The sequence below is a fragment of the Somniosus microcephalus genome, chromosome 2 (genome assembly GCF_052327205.1).
Source record: "Somniosus microcephalus isolate GS21.2 chromosome 2, FLI_Smic_1.0, whole genome shotgun sequence".
NCBI classification, from domain to species: Eukaryota; Metazoa; Chordata; class Chondrichthyes; order Squaliformes; family Somniosidae; genus Somniosus; species Somniosus microcephalus.
This window is the reverse complement of record NC_140988.1, coordinates 299,691,662-299,706,917: the sequence shown is the minus strand read 5'-3', so window position 1 is coordinate 299,706,917 and position 15,256 is coordinate 299,691,662. Positions and strand designations below refer to the sequence as shown.

Below are 15,256 nucleotides of genomic sequence, written 5' to 3'. Positions count from 1 at the left end.
AGTCTTGCCTCAACAAATAATGAAGATTAACCACACCCTGTTTCAACTCCTCCAAGGCTTCATCAGCTTGTACTCCTCTGCAAACCTGTCAACTATCCTACATCTAGTGGGAATATCCTGAGTCAGTTAGTAATCTCCCACTCAAGATTGCAATCTTGTATGTGTAGAGCTATGCTGCTTGTTCCTGGTATTTCTCTCTCTCTCTTTCCCCAGAAAGTGAAAAGAATAGCACGTCTTGACTGTTCATGCCGAATGGTTGTTCCTAGGATTTCAGTGTGAAGTGTAGAGGTGGGCATTGATGCTTGGCATTTGAATCAACCAAGCTGCATAGTGCGGGGGAGGGGCATGACACGGCGCGTGTCACTGACAATCAATCCAGTTCTCACCTGATCCCCACAAATGGTCTTTCCTGCAGGGATCACTGGATAGTAATTGGGAGCTTCCCCACTCCTTAACCAAAGGGCATTGAGGCCAATCATAGATTCTTGCAGCACAGAAGGAGCATTCGACCCATCGTGCCTGTGCCGGCTTTCTGAAAAAGCTATCCAATTAGTCCCCCTCCACTGCTCTTTCCCCATAGCCTTGCAATTTTTTTTCCTTTTCAAGTATACAATCCAATTTCCTTTTTTGAAAGTTACTATTGAATCTGCTTCCACCACCCTTTCAGGAAACCACTCGGTCCCTAAAAATAATTCTCCTCGTCCTCCCCTTGGTTCTTTTGCCAATTATCTTCGCTTGACTTAGCCAAGGTTGTAGTGCTAACTCCGCACAGTTCAGTATATCAGACCTAGGACGTCTAGGTCTATAGGGCTCACTTACACTCTCTTACCAAGTGAGCCATTGAGGGAATTGTCAAGCTGACTCCTACAACCTGTTTCAACATGTATCCTCTTCTGAAGGAGGCAAATACTGTAACCAGAAAACAGCCCCAAGCTAACATTACCGTGCCAAGTCTGGTGACTATTTGGAGGTGTCCTAGCAGAACCCGTATTGTCTTCCAGATATCCACACGTGTAGGGAGCACGGAGACTGTTTTCTTTATTTGGGACTGGCCAATTCTGCACAGACCAAGGATTAAAACTGATTTTCTTATTCTGTATGGTGCAGCTACTCACTAGAGGGAGAATAACTGAATTCCTCATTTGTAAATCCAGCACCTAAAAATATTTTTAAATTCTTTCATCTGAGATTGATTTTTTTTTTTGCCTCGCGCCTCATGGGCCCTGAAATAATATGTGGGGAAGATACTGTATACCATTTATCTGATTGCTATGAATTGAGTGTCTCAATTGATCTGACTAGGATCTGTATCCTTTTTCATCCTTGGATGCTGACCTATGGTGACTCAAAATTCATAGTTGTCAAACTTGAAATGATAAGTCAACTGAGGATGCTAGCCATCTACTGTATTGAAATGTCCAGGTTCCATGGAATGGTTTTTCTTTTGAAAATGATGGTTATTCCTTTTTGTGGAAGCATCCTTTCATTGGCGAAGTGTATGGAGAAACTGAGCTAATGTTTCAAGTCGATGACCTTTCGAAAGGTTAAATGTTGTTTCTCTCTGCAGTATTTTGCTTTTGTATGAAACTTACTGAGCTGGCTTTTGGGTGGCCCAAAGTGGTTATTTGCATAATCGTTGGCCCCAATATCCAAGTACATCATCTCTACTTAGCTCTGTAACTGCAGTCATGTGAGATTATTGGTTTTGTTAAAGTATTTACACATACAAAAACTGATGATGGCTCTGTTGGATTACAGATTGGTAGCCCAAGTGCAAACTGTTTCATCACCCCAGTCGTTTATATTTTGGAATGTGAGATGTGAACTGCTTTGAGCAAATAATGAACTGTTTAAAATTGCACTCCATAACATTCACTGGGATGGGACGGTGTATTTCTATAACAAGAAAATTTGTGCTGCACACTCTATGGTCTAAGCAGTCAAACATATATTTTCACCGGTTTCTGTGCATACAGTGTAGTATTGAACTCTAGTAATCATTTCTACAGTATTGCTTTTAACACTTGTCAACTAGGTGCCCATTAAGTGATATGATCGCCAGGTCCTTGAATTAGACCACGCCATTTATCAGATGTGCAAGCCCTCATTGTTGAAATATAATGGGAAAGAACAAAACCCAGAGTCTGTTACAGATTTTATAATTAACTTCAAGATGGCTGTTATATTTCTCATTTTAAGATGTATTCAATAGAAATTTGCATACTTTCCCTCTGTCGTGCTTTGGAGCCCAGTGAATGGAAAAATCCCCGAGGCCTAACGAGACATTTGAGACAGTGTAGGATTTAAGTGTTCATATCAGTGACTTGGGCCTATGGACTCACTAAAGTTAGTGCCAGCAGAGAAACTTGGATGGATTATTCAATGACTGGAAGAAGCATTTGGAAATATGGTGACGTTTAAGTCTACTAAAAGGCATTAGTTTAAAAACAACTGGCTAACAGCCATGTAATTGCCTAATGTCGGACTGCTGCCATTCCGGCAAACAAAGATCCCATTACATTCCAAAATCAGCTAATCAATGCTTGGATTGTCTGGGTTTCACATTAGCTATTATTATTATTTGAAGTCCAGAGATGAGAGGATTTTTTTCTCTCTCTGATGCAGTACTATGAGACAATGGCCTGCTGCTTTTGTTTGACTGCTAATGAGGTCAGTTTGGATTATTAAGAAGTTGGGAATCTATTGAATACAGAAGTGCTCTGCAAATGCTTTTTCTAAGCAATAGTGATTTTTACCTATTGTAATTGCATTAAATGTAAAGGGGGCACTTCTAAGAAATCTTTGCATTATATTGTGATGTTGCAACGTGATTTGTGCTTCAGTCCCGAAAGGTATTTTGTAATCATGACTTCAAAGGGATCTTTTAATACACTGGAGCAGGAATTCAATTCCCCACAACCTGAAATCACTTGAACTGACACAAACTTCTTTTTCGCTCTAATATCTGTGTTTAAAAACCCCATTAAAAAGTTAAGCCTTGTTCAATGAGATGTAACTGGGATTTTAACGGCAGTTTGAGTAGTAACTATTGCTGAACAAACTTTCTGTCCCTGAAAAACTAATTTTATATTTGGAATGTCAAATTTCTCCATTGATTTTTTTAAAAAAACTTTTAAAGTTTGATATTTCAGCCTCTATCGTAACCCCATGTGTCTGTTCCAATCTTTTTTTGCTCTGTTTAAAAATAAAATAAATAAATTATAATTTAAGTGAATGAATGATAAAAGCTGCTTTTTATTGCCTGAGAATTTGTTAATGTGATTGGCTGGCTGCTTAACCAGCTTGATGACCTCACTGCTTCTGTTCACTAGAGATCACCTTTTGACTGCGCTACAATCAACGCTGAGAAAGCTGAAGTTTTCACCAGAGATCACGAGATCTTTGAGGTCAGCGGTGATCGTCACTTCGCTGCTGACTGCAAATTCCGGGCCATTGTAAACTAGTCCATTAAATGGTGGTGTCTAAAGCAGGATCTGGGGCAATAGTGTGGGTTTTGTGGTTTGCTTACTGATCCAGTACTATCCTATAAACTGTCAAGTTCTCCTGTAGAAGAATGGACTTTGTTCTTGGATAGATTTGTCATGGCTCAATGCCAATAGAGCATGTTTCAGAAAGAGGTTGAGAGAGTAATTTTGTACCCTATTTAACAACCTGCTGATTAGTATTAATCCTTCTCTCTCTGGCAGCACAACTGAGATAGCAAAGTCTGCGGGTGGGCAGGGTGGGGTTGTGGGGGAGTATTCCATTTACAAACCCAGTTAGTGTTCAGGTTTATTATTTCATGAAAGTGATCCCATTTAGTTTTCTTCACTGAGAACAGAATGGAACTCTAGTATGAACCAGTTGAGTCGGGATCTCCAAGTCACAGCTTCATTTCTGCTAGGTATAAAACTGCCCTGACTTGCAGTTTTGTATCTAGTAAACCAATTCCTCTGCGGTAGTATGGTCTGTTTCCTTACTATGACTTGAGCAGCTGTTTCCTTCCCATATGGTCTTGGAACATAAACAGGAGTAGGCCATTCAGTAAGATCATGGCTGATCTACCTCCACTCCACTTTACTGCACTATTCCCATATCCCTTGATTACCTTTTTAATATCCAAAAATCTATCACTCTGTCTTGAATGTACTCCATGATTGAGCCTCCACAGCCCTCTGGGGTAGAGAATTCCAAAGATTCACCACCTCCTGAGTGAAGAAATTTCTCATCTCCGTTCTAATAGGCTGACTCCTTATTTCGAGACTGTGACCCCTGGTTCTAGACTCCTCAGCCAGGGGAAACATCCTCCCTGCATCTACCCTGTTAAGCTGTATGAATTTTGTATGTTTCAATGAGATCACCTCATTCTAAACTCGAGAGAATATAGACCTAGTCTACTCCATCTCTCCTCATTGGACAATTTCCCCCCCCCCCCCCCCCCCCCAATCCCAGGAACCAGTCTGGTGAACCTTTGTTGCACTCCCTCTATGGCAGGTGTATCCTTCCTTGGGTGAAGAGACCAAAACTGTACACAGTGGTGTGGATATTACAGAAACCCAGTGGCTTACTATGAGAAAGTAGTGCAGGATGTGTAAGCTTGTCATCCTCTTGGGGCTCATGCCAAGTGATTCATTCACAGCCAGATTTGACTTCAGTGGTAACTGGTTGTAGTTCTCTGTCTTCTCGCACTGAGAATTACAAGTAGATTGGGGGAGGGCAGAGAAAGCCCAGTTTGTTTGGTTTTGTTCAAGTGCTGCTTAGATGTTCATTTCATTTATCATGTGATGCATTGTTTCGGTTTGGATACTTGGAAGCTGTCTCTTGGATCTTTAAGGTAATCATAGACAACAGAATAAATGAATAGGGCCGCAGCTATCTGCATCGAAAGGAGTGCTGGCAAGTTAGTTTTAAATTGGGGCTCGATAATAAGAGGGAGGTTATTGTTCAATAACTGTACTGACAAAGTAACTCCCTTTGTTAGTAACTGGATGCTGTCTCATTTAGTGAAATGATTCTATCTGGATACTGCAGGGAGTAGCTAATGGCATGTGGGGAGGGGGACAAATCAACAGCTTGCATTTATATAGCACCTTTAACATAGTAATACGTCCCAAGGTGTTTCACAGGAGTATTATAAGACGAAAAAATTTGACACCAAGCCACATAAGAAATTAGGGCAGGTGACAGGTAGGTTTTAAGGAACGTCTTGAAGGCGAAAAGAGAGGTCGAGCGGTTTAGGGAGGGAATTCCAGAGCTTGGGGCCTAGGCAACAGAAGGCACAACCAGCAATGGTTATGCAATTACAATCAGGGCTGCTCAAGAGGGCAGAATTAGAGGAGTGCAGATATCTTTGGGTGGGTGTGGGGCTGAAGGAGATTAGAGATGAGGGGCAAAGCCATGGAGGGATTTGAAAACAAGGATGAGAATTTTGAAATCGAAGTGTTGCTTAACTAGGAGCCAATGTAGGTCAGCGAGCACAGGGGTGATGGGTGAACGGGACTTGGTGCGAGTTAGGACACGGGCAGCCGAGTTTTGGATGACCTCAAGTTTACGTAGGATGGAATGTAGGAGGCCAGCCAGGAGTGCGTTGGAATAGTCAAGTCTAGAAGTAACCAAGCCATGGATGAGGGTTTCAGCAGCGGATGAGCTGAAGCAAGGGCAGAGACGGGCGATATTACGGAGGTGGAAATAGGCGGTCTTGGTTATGCTGCGGATATGTCCATCAATCCACTTATCCCATATACTATTCAAGGCTTTATACTGACTGAAATAAAATGAAGGCAAACCAGTTTGGCTGCTCAGACCTGCATTCTAAGACTGTGTCTCCGATTTCTAAGTTTCCTAAAGGACTAAGACCCCTACTGTGTAATCATTGTAGTTTAGGAATGCATGGAATGTACAAAGTCTGTGCTGGAACTCAAGCCAGTGGAAGTGTTTGGCTATCTCCTACTTGAAGCAGTTAATTGCTTATCCAGAACTATTGCATTGATTTATCTGGATCACTAGATTGTCATGTCTGAATTTCTATAAACTGCACATAGTTTCTCAGATGGCTTTGTGGGTAAATGCAGTTCTATACAGTTGTAAGAAGTCACACAACACCAGGTTATAGTCCCAACAGCTTTATTTTGTAGTATACAGTAGTATGGTACTGTGCCAGATTTGTCTTTGGTCTGTGCTGAGTCAGCTGGTCTTAGCCAGGGTGTCTTGTAAGACACTGGTTGACTTCCATATCCCTGGGCTAGAAAGAAGAAAAAGTCAACCAGAATTCTTGCTCCTGATTGCAAGATAGATGCAGAGCAGGGTCCCTTTAGCTTTTTTTTAATCTCACTGACATAGACAAAGAAACCTACATTTTATCTCTTCTAGGGTAGTCAACTCTGGATTGCCAGTATTTCTGGGAGTTTGATCACATGATGCCTACCTACAGTTTGCAAATGTTAATGCATTTACCATACAACGGTTGGGTTCCCTCTAATTGAGTAGCTATGCTAACACTTTTGTGTACAAAGTTCTGAGAACTGGGAGGCCACCTGTGAGCAGAAGAAGGAAGTACACCGGCACAAAGCTCTACGATTCTTCTAGGTTGCTAGCTGCGGTGCCAGGGAGATTCATCTTCCATTCCTGGAGATGATCTCTGGGAGCATTGGCAACTCTAGTTGTAACTAATTCTTGGTTTTTATTCTGCTTTAAATCATTGACGTTTCAGTACTTGAGTATGCTTATCAATTTTGTGATTAAAATGTACATTGCAATGAGATTTAAAGAGATATCTTACTATAAAATGATGGTCGTTTCAAATTAAGTATTCACAGCCAGAGTCATGCTGCTGTACTCCACGCTAAAACAAAAAATCTGGTAGTACTGTAAAGTGTTCATTTTTGTGTTCACACTTTAAACACAGAATTCTAAAACTTGCAGAATATAATTGTGCATTGAAACACGATTCAAAGCCATTCCCAACTTGTCTAATGAATCAGAAATCGAAGACCATAATTGCTGCTACTAATCTAGGAGAATGCCAATCTGTATGGAGTGCGGTTACTCATGCTAAGGGAGCCCATAGTGAATGACACCCTATCGTACTGGATGTGCGCTACAACTCTTACATGTAACTCCTTAATACAAAGAGCTAAACCTGACATGGTAGCTTCAATACCATTCACTTTTATATGGGGTGGGGGGGGTGTAAAATGGTTAGACGCAGTGATTAACCTATTCAGTCATGTAAGTGAAATTCACGTTCAGGCATGTTTTTTAAAGTTGCGTTTGTGTCTCACTAATGGGGTTTTTGACAACTAACTTAAAATTCCACATCAACTTGGCTGTAAGGGTGAATAACAAAATGACATTGAGGACTGAGCTAGAAAGTAAGGACAGCACTGACACATCCGCAAACTCCACCACTAGCATCCAGCCTGGGAACGAGTAGGTTGGAGAATCGTGGTAGGAGTAGAAGGAAATACACAGGTGCAAAGCTTTACTTTTCTACCAGGTTGCTAGTAGCAGTGCCTGAGGTTCCTCTTCCATTCCGGGAGAATCCTGAACCATCCGGGAGGCTTGGCATTCTGTGTGAAGAAATTCTTCATGACATCTGTGCTAAACTTTCCTTTTATCAATTTAACTGAGGTCTACTTGGTGTAGCATCCTGGAATACTTTGTAATGCCCCAGATTTATGTTTTCTATGCCAAAGGTGTGTACTTGTATAAGGGGTCTCCTTTCAAGACTAAAGAGCCTACTTTTTGCAGTCTTTCCACAACTCAATCCTTTGATAGGAAAAAGACTGTGACATCGCCGCCAGTGCTTGAGAGTTTCCTTGCAATCTAGATGATTAAAGGTGAACAATACACACGGTGTAAATTATGCTAAAGTTGCTTTTGTTACATTAATGTGATGTGAATCTCCCAATTTTGAATGATGTGACCTTTTGGGTGCAAAAGTCTTTGGGTTATCTTGTTGCTCTTTGCCCTTAAGACCTGGATTTGAATCCTGCCCCTAATGATGAGAAGGAAGTGTCTCCTTTTGGTATTAATTTGGAGAGTTCTAAGTGAAATGAGTCTGTAATATTAATCCCAATGCTAAAACTATCCATAATTCAACACAGGCTGCCCCTTAATTGACCACCTATTTTAGAGGCCATCAGCATAGTTAATGTGGGAGATAGAACTGTCATACTGGTGGAGGATGGGCTGCTCTTCAGGATTACAGCATCCTTTGGATTGCTTCATGCTACAAAAAGTAGGAAAAAATTCTATTCACTATTTGATAACCCTCGTATCATTTGTATTTATTTTTAACAAATGCTGTGAGAGAATGCAGGAAGTAAACGACACCCCCACATGAAATCCAATAACCAGTTTGGTATCGCAAGTGTACCAGTAATTCCATTTTATTAATTGCTTTTCATCTTTGGGAAATAAAGTTTAGTACCTTGCTATACTCTTCCCAGTGCCCATGTGTGGCCCCAACTTTAAAGCAAATCCCTCCTCGTCCCATCAATTGACACAGATGTCCATTTAATTCAGTTGAATCTGTGGAAAGCTCTATGTAATTCCTTGCAAATTGTGTGAAATCTGATATTCTTGGTGTCCTGTATTTTTGCTAAAATGTCTGCTCCTGTTTTATGCCTAAGCTCTTTTGGCACTAAATTCCAAACCGTTGGATTAGAATTTCATCTCATGGCGAAAGGGAATTGTTCTTCAGCTTAAGGAAAGGGAACAGTGTTAAGGAAAAAGATATTGAATGATATGAGATGATTGGGTAAATGGTATTCAAAAACTGACACTTGTCATTGTCCTGTTCTTCAAGATGACTTATGTAACTTGTTTGTATTGCTTGTGTGAATTTCACCCTTTTTTTTAAGTAGGAGTATTTTGTTCATGCATCCCCCCATTCTTTTTGAATGGATATTTTCTTAACTTTTACTGAGATTTGCTGCCCAACAGACCACCCACCATTCTACGGTCTCTGTTCCTCTAAAGCCATTCCCCTGCCATGTGTTACAGGGAGAGGCCAGGTGTCCAAGTGGAGACTGGAATTGCAAGTTAACCTCAGAGTTGATGAGTCTTTTAACTTTCTAGAAGTCTCTCCTGCCCTGAGTTTGTAGCAATGCCAAACAGACCCAAGTCCATTACTGTCTCCCACTTGTACCATCCACACTTATCACGGGCAGCTGCCTATATCGGGCAGATGGAACTAACCAGTTGCACGTACCGTAAGAATCAATTACAAAGGTGCCACTTATAACAATGCCTGTCGCACCTCGTTAATCTCAGTATTGCCATGAGTCTCCCACGATTTTCTCTTTGCTGGCAGACTGGCATTTCTTGGTCAGTACAGGAATTGAGTGGGAGCTGCACTCGGCACCAATCCACATCTTAGTGATCAGTGGAATCCACCGGGGTCCCAACACTGGAGACTGACTTTACTGTCTACCGCTTATAGTGAATGAATCACATTGACACCAACGTGCCTTCCATAAGCGGTGGGGCTGTACTTCCATCTCCCTTTGTTTTTCTGTCTGCCCATTTTCAGGCCCTTCTCTGCTCTATTCTCTCCTTTCCTGTCATCTAGCCATGCCACCTTTTTCATTTCTCCCTATCTGGTACTTTTCTTCCACAACCCATTAGTACTGCTCTGTCTCCCGAATTTGGAGTCGCAGGCTTGAATCCACTTTGAATAAAGCCCATGGCTACTCTCTGCCTCTCGGCATTCTCTAATGGCTCACTGAGGCACCCATCGCTGCCTCCTTACGAGTAGCGGCCCCAAATGCCCCATTCTTTCATCTCGTTGACCTTCCTGCCCAGTGTGCCTGTTGGAGGACTAAACTCGCCAACCTCTTTCCTGTCCCACACAACACTGCCTCAGTGTAGTTTCTATATTTCCCTCGACTTTGCAGGAGAAAAAAACCCTATACTGAGAAATAGATGTAAACCGCCATTGTAAAAACAAATGTTGAAGTTGTAGTGGCTACCCAGATTTACTTGGAAACAGAAGTTCTATTGAGCTGCCCAGTGATCTGTTTGGAAATGTACTGAAATTATTTTGTGGTCTTTGTATTGCCATTTGAGATTCTTGAATTTGTAACTCGAGCTAAAATATACACAATCGATTAAATAAATCCCAGCTCTTGGTTTAGCAGACTAATGGATGATTCTGAAATATTTCTTAGAGTGGCTTTATTTTCTCTTTGTTGCAAGTAACTATTGCTTTGAGAACTATCGTTCACTTGTATGTTTATTTTGTCTAGGCGGAAGCTGATGTGTCCTCCTTGACTAGACGTATCCAGCTGGTTGAGGAAGAGTTGGATCGTGCTCAAGAGCGCCTGACTACTGCCCTGCAGAAACTGGAGGAGGCTGAAAAGTCAGCAGATGAGAGTGAACGGTAAGAGATGTAGAATTCTCTACCACAAAAGGCTGTTGAGTCCAAATCATTATTAAATATATTCAAGAAGGAGTTGAGGCTAAAGGGATCAAGGGATATGAGGAGAAAGCAGGGACAGGGTACTGAATTTGGATGATCAGCATGATCTCATTAAATGGCAGAGCAGGTTCGAGGGGCCGAATGGCCTACTCCTGCTCCTATTTTCTATGAATGACCTGGCAATACATTGGTACCTGGTTGGTACATTAAGACCTCCTGCTTAATCTGGGAAAGAGGCCAAACAATTCCCCCCCCCCCCCCCCCCCTTAATCAGGCCTAAATTGATGCACGTCCTATAGGTTTTAATCTGGAGCTGTGAATTCTTTGCGCACTAAGCCTTTAAGGATGCAGTTATCCTACAGTTGCCAGCTGAGGCTATAATTGCCAGCTTCTGATAATTTATAATCGGAGCCTGAAGCTCTAGGCCCACCCGCTTTGCTGACCATTGTACAAATGTTTGTTAAATTTTTTATGTTGGAAGAATTGTTCTACTCGAGCTGGTATGATGCCAAAGGCTTTCTGTTGGAAGTGATCTCATGCCTGACCTAACTTCAATTCAAATGGCTTTAGATCCAATTTATACCATTGGGCGAGTGCAGACTCTAATTTCGTAGATCTACTACATAATTAGATTCTTTAGAATGTCTTAATGCAGTACTTCAGTAATTCACTTCAACATTTTGTAAAGTTATTTTGACTTCTCTCTATCCTTGTGCAGATTATACAAAATGTGGTCAGTGCACTGTTACTGTGCTCTTGCATGTGGTGGAGTTGAATAAATCCCAACTCTTAAGTTGCTCCTAAGAAGCCAGTAAGTTCTAGTTACACACTATCATAAATACAGAAGTGCCTGTGAGGAAGTAGGGGGAAGCAATTATTGATGGTTATAGCTGGGATATTACTGATGAAAGAATTGGTTGTGGCGACCTTGTTTACAATGCTGTGACATTTTATCTGGGTGATAGTCTCTCAATGCATCCTTTAAAAATTCCCATCCTTGTTTTCAAATCCCTCCACTACCTTGTCCCTCCCTATCTCTGTAACCTCCTCCAGTCCTACAACCCTCAGATACCTGTGCTCCTCTAATTCTGGCCTCTTGTGCAGCCCCAATTTTAATTGCTCCACCATTTGGTGGCTGTGCCTTCAGTTGCCGAGGGCCTAAGCTCTGGAATTTCCTCCCTAAACCTCTCCGCCTCTCTTTTTCCTTTTTACGACTCTCCTCAAAACCTACCTCTGCACTAATTTCCTTATGTGGCTCGGTGTCAAATTTTGTTTGATAATGCTCCTGTGAAGCACCTTTGAACGTTTTACTATATTAAAGGCGCTATATAAATTCCTGTTGTCGTTTCCTTTGTGCTTCAGGTAATAGATCTTCCAAGTACAACTTGAGAAGGTCATGGGAAGACATTTTAAGGGCAATTAGGAATGGGCAATAAATGCTGGCCTTGCCAACGACGTCCACATCCCAGGAATGAATAAAAAACAAGTTCTGTCTTTCCTCATGGATCCAGGGATGTCGATCAGTAGTCTCGCATGTTTGCAGTGATCGGTTATTGACTCTTATACAGGGGTTAGCTGATCTCATCAAAAAATGTATCGGCAGTTATTGAAAGGGGTACCTGTGGACAGTAGATGTCCTGGATGTAGCGGTGTTAGCTTTTATACAGGAGACTTTGGTTTATCCAGAGGTTATATGTCCGGCATACTCGATCTAACGGCAAAAATCAGGAGCCGTTTTTTTAGTTCTCGTTGATTTTTCCCCCCCCCCCCCCCAGTCAGGCACTGCAAGTCTGTAGCTATAGCAACAGCTTCAGCTGACTGTTTGTTTGTTTTGAAGCTGTTGCTAAGCAACCGGGTTTGTTGATTCACACGGAGCTTTTCAGTTCCGTATCTCTCAACATTAAAGCTAGTATGTCCGGCACTTTTGATGGTACGGCACCAGCTCGGTCCTGTCAGTGCCGGATATCAGAGAGTTTCCTGTATACCCTCTTTGATTCAAAGAGGAGGATGAGGGAGAGAATTTGGAAAAAGCTGAGGATAATAATTCCATTCTGAAGCCATGGCTGAGCCAGTTGGTGTTTCCTAATATGGAATTCAAATGCAATAGTTAAGCTATTAATTTAGCTGAGTGTGAAATGAGTGTACTAAAGGTCCTACCAATCTTTGTGTACAGCTCAATGCTTCCACTGTTGCAAAGGGGTTCAAAGAAATGGAATTATTTAGCATGACTTGCGCATCTAGTTGTGTGCCTTTTTTATAGTGAATGCCTAGGCAGTGAGAGTTGAAAATAGTTATAATTGACAGTATTAAAATCAGATGCACTTCCCGATCTGTGATGGTATACCTTTACATAAAGCATTATTTTCTAACTATTGAAAAGCATAATTTGAGCAGCAATGTGCTTATGGGGAAAACAATTGGAAGTACTGTGAAGTGATGGGACTCCACTTTGCAATTACAATTCCTTGCATATCCAGGTTATGGTTTCAATTGTGATCCATAGGAGAGCTGTCAAGTGACCCATTCATTTATGCTCTGCATATGGGGATAGCCTCACGGGTACAAGAGTAGGCCATTTAGCCCCTCGAACCTGCTTCGCCATTCAATTAGATCACAGCTGAACTGTACATCCGCTCCATTTTACCCACCTTAGCTGCATAATCCCTTGATGCCTTTTGCTAGATAAACGTCACCTGTTAAGTGTTTACTCATATTCTGTTGCTGGATTGTAAGATGTGAGGGAGCAAACTTAAATTCAACAATACCCTGCTGCCAGTAGGCCATGAGGAAGAGCAGCTTTTGTCGAGGATTGCAGGTGAGGAGGAGGCAGGTTGCAAGTGATCCATTGCCTGAGTTATGTGTATAATCAGTGTCCGATCAGTCTCTGTATTATGCATTGTGCAACCACAGAGGGACTAGCTGCCTGGAAAAAATGTTTAGACTGGATGGAAGATTTCCAGTACGTATTCACTGGTCTGCACAAATACTTGACTTCCTGCCATGGTTTTCATTTACAGTGTGGGTTTTTACTTTTGATTCCAATGCATTTCCCTGATATGCAGGCATCAATGATTTTTCTTTCTGCAGAGGGATGAAGGTTGTGGAGAGCAAAGTCTTAAAGGCTGAAGAGATAATGGAAATGCAAGAGATGCAGCTGAAGGAAGCTAAACATATTGCAGAGGAAGCAGACCGCAAATATGAAGAGGTAACTTTTTTTCCTTTGTCTATCCTTTTAAGGTGCTGGTGTACAGTTCCATAGTTATCTGGTACTTCACCCAAGTGAACATTCTTAATGTGTAAGCATAGACAGGTAGTTTATTCTGTCACATTTGGCTGAATATAGACAGGACATCGCAGCCAAGCTCAATCCTGTTTTTGCCCGCTGCCAACAGAGGCAGAAAAAAGGATATTCTAGCTAAGCTTTGCCCAATGCAGGAGGAACCCTGGCTAAGTTTTAGTCTTGCTAGCTTATAGTGCTGATGCCAACTATAGGATCTCTACCACAGCCCTGGTTGAGATCTGTTAACTCTGCATAGGCTGGGGACTTTTTTGGGTTGTTTGGCTCAGTGGATGATGCATTCACCAACTGAGACTTCAGGGTAGCTGATCTAACCATGCTATTTAAAACTATGCTGGCTCGTCTAGTTGCAGTTAACAATGTTTGTTAAAAGTGCACATTATGTTAAATTGGATTTAATGCAATTTCATTTGAGCTTTGCCTGGTTTGCTTGCAGGTGGCACGTAAACTTGTCATCCTTGAAGGTGAGCAGGAGCGAACTGAGGAGCGTGCAGAGCAGTCAGAAAGGTAAGTTTGAATTCTGTTAGCTTTGTTTTTGTAGAGGCTGTGTTGCTAGAAAGAGCCACTGAGTCTGGTAGTATGAACTCTGAGCGCTGTGCATTGTACAAACAGAAAGGTGATGACTAAGGTGAAAAGTTCCTTTCTATCTACCCTATCTATGCCCCTCATAATTTTGTACACCTCAATCAGGTCCCCTTCTCTGCTCTAAGGAAAACAACCCCAGCCTGTCCAGTCTCTTCATAGCTGAAGCACTCCAGCCCAGGTAACATCCTGGTGAATCTCCTCTGCACCCTCTCCAGTGCAATCACATCCTTCCTATAGTGTGGCGACCAGAACTGCACACAGTATTCCAGCTGTGGCCTAACTAGCGTTTTGTACAGCTCCATCATAACCTCCCTGCTCTTGCCTTCATTAGCCGAGACATAGAATATAAGTCTCCCACATGCCTTCTTAACCACCTTACCTACCTGTCCTGCTGCCTTCAGGGATCTATGTACATGCACACCAAGGTCCCTCTGATTCTCTGTCCTTCCTAGGGTCCTACCATTCATTGTGTATTCCCTTGCCTTGTTAGTAGTCCCAAAATGCATCACCTCACACTTTTCAGGGTTAAATTCCATTTGCCACTGTTCTGCCCATCTGACCAACTCGTCTATATCGTCCTGTAGCCTAAGGCTTCCCTCCTCGCTATTTAACACTCCCCCAATTTTTGTGTCATCTGTGAACTTTCTGATCATACCTCCTACATTCATATCTAAATCATTAATGTACACTACAAACAGCAAAGGACCCAGCACCGATCCCTGCAGTACACCACTGGACACAGGCTTCCAGTCACAAAAACAACCTTTTGACCATCACCCTCTGCCTCCTGCCACTAAGCCAATTTTGGATTCAATATGCCAAATTGCCCTGGATCCCATGGGCTCTTACCTTCTTGACCAGTCTCCCATGTGGGACTTTGTCAAAAGCCTTACTGAAGTCCATGTAGACTACATCAACTGCACTACCCTCATCCACACACCTAGTCACCC

At 42.1% G+C, this 15,256-nt stretch overlaps 1 protein-coding gene across 8 annotated transcripts in view; it reads left to right on the top strand.

Moving 5' to 3' along the window:
• Nucleotides 1–15,256, top strand: part of LOC147123479 (uncharacterized) — a 119,493-nt gene that overhangs the window by 88,089 nt on the left and 16,148 nt on the right. For all 8 annotated transcript variants that reach the window (XM_085973584.1, XM_085973577.1, XM_085973621.1 and 5 more), the window contains 3 exons: nt 10,251–10,384; nt 13,511–13,628; nt 14,158–14,228. In XM_085973584.1, coding sequence (XP_085829710.1) covers nt 10,251–10,384; nt 13,511–13,628; nt 14,158–14,228 — 323 coding nt within the window. The remainder of the gene's footprint in view (nt 1–10,250; nt 10,385–13,510; nt 13,629–14,157; nt 14,229–15,256) is intronic.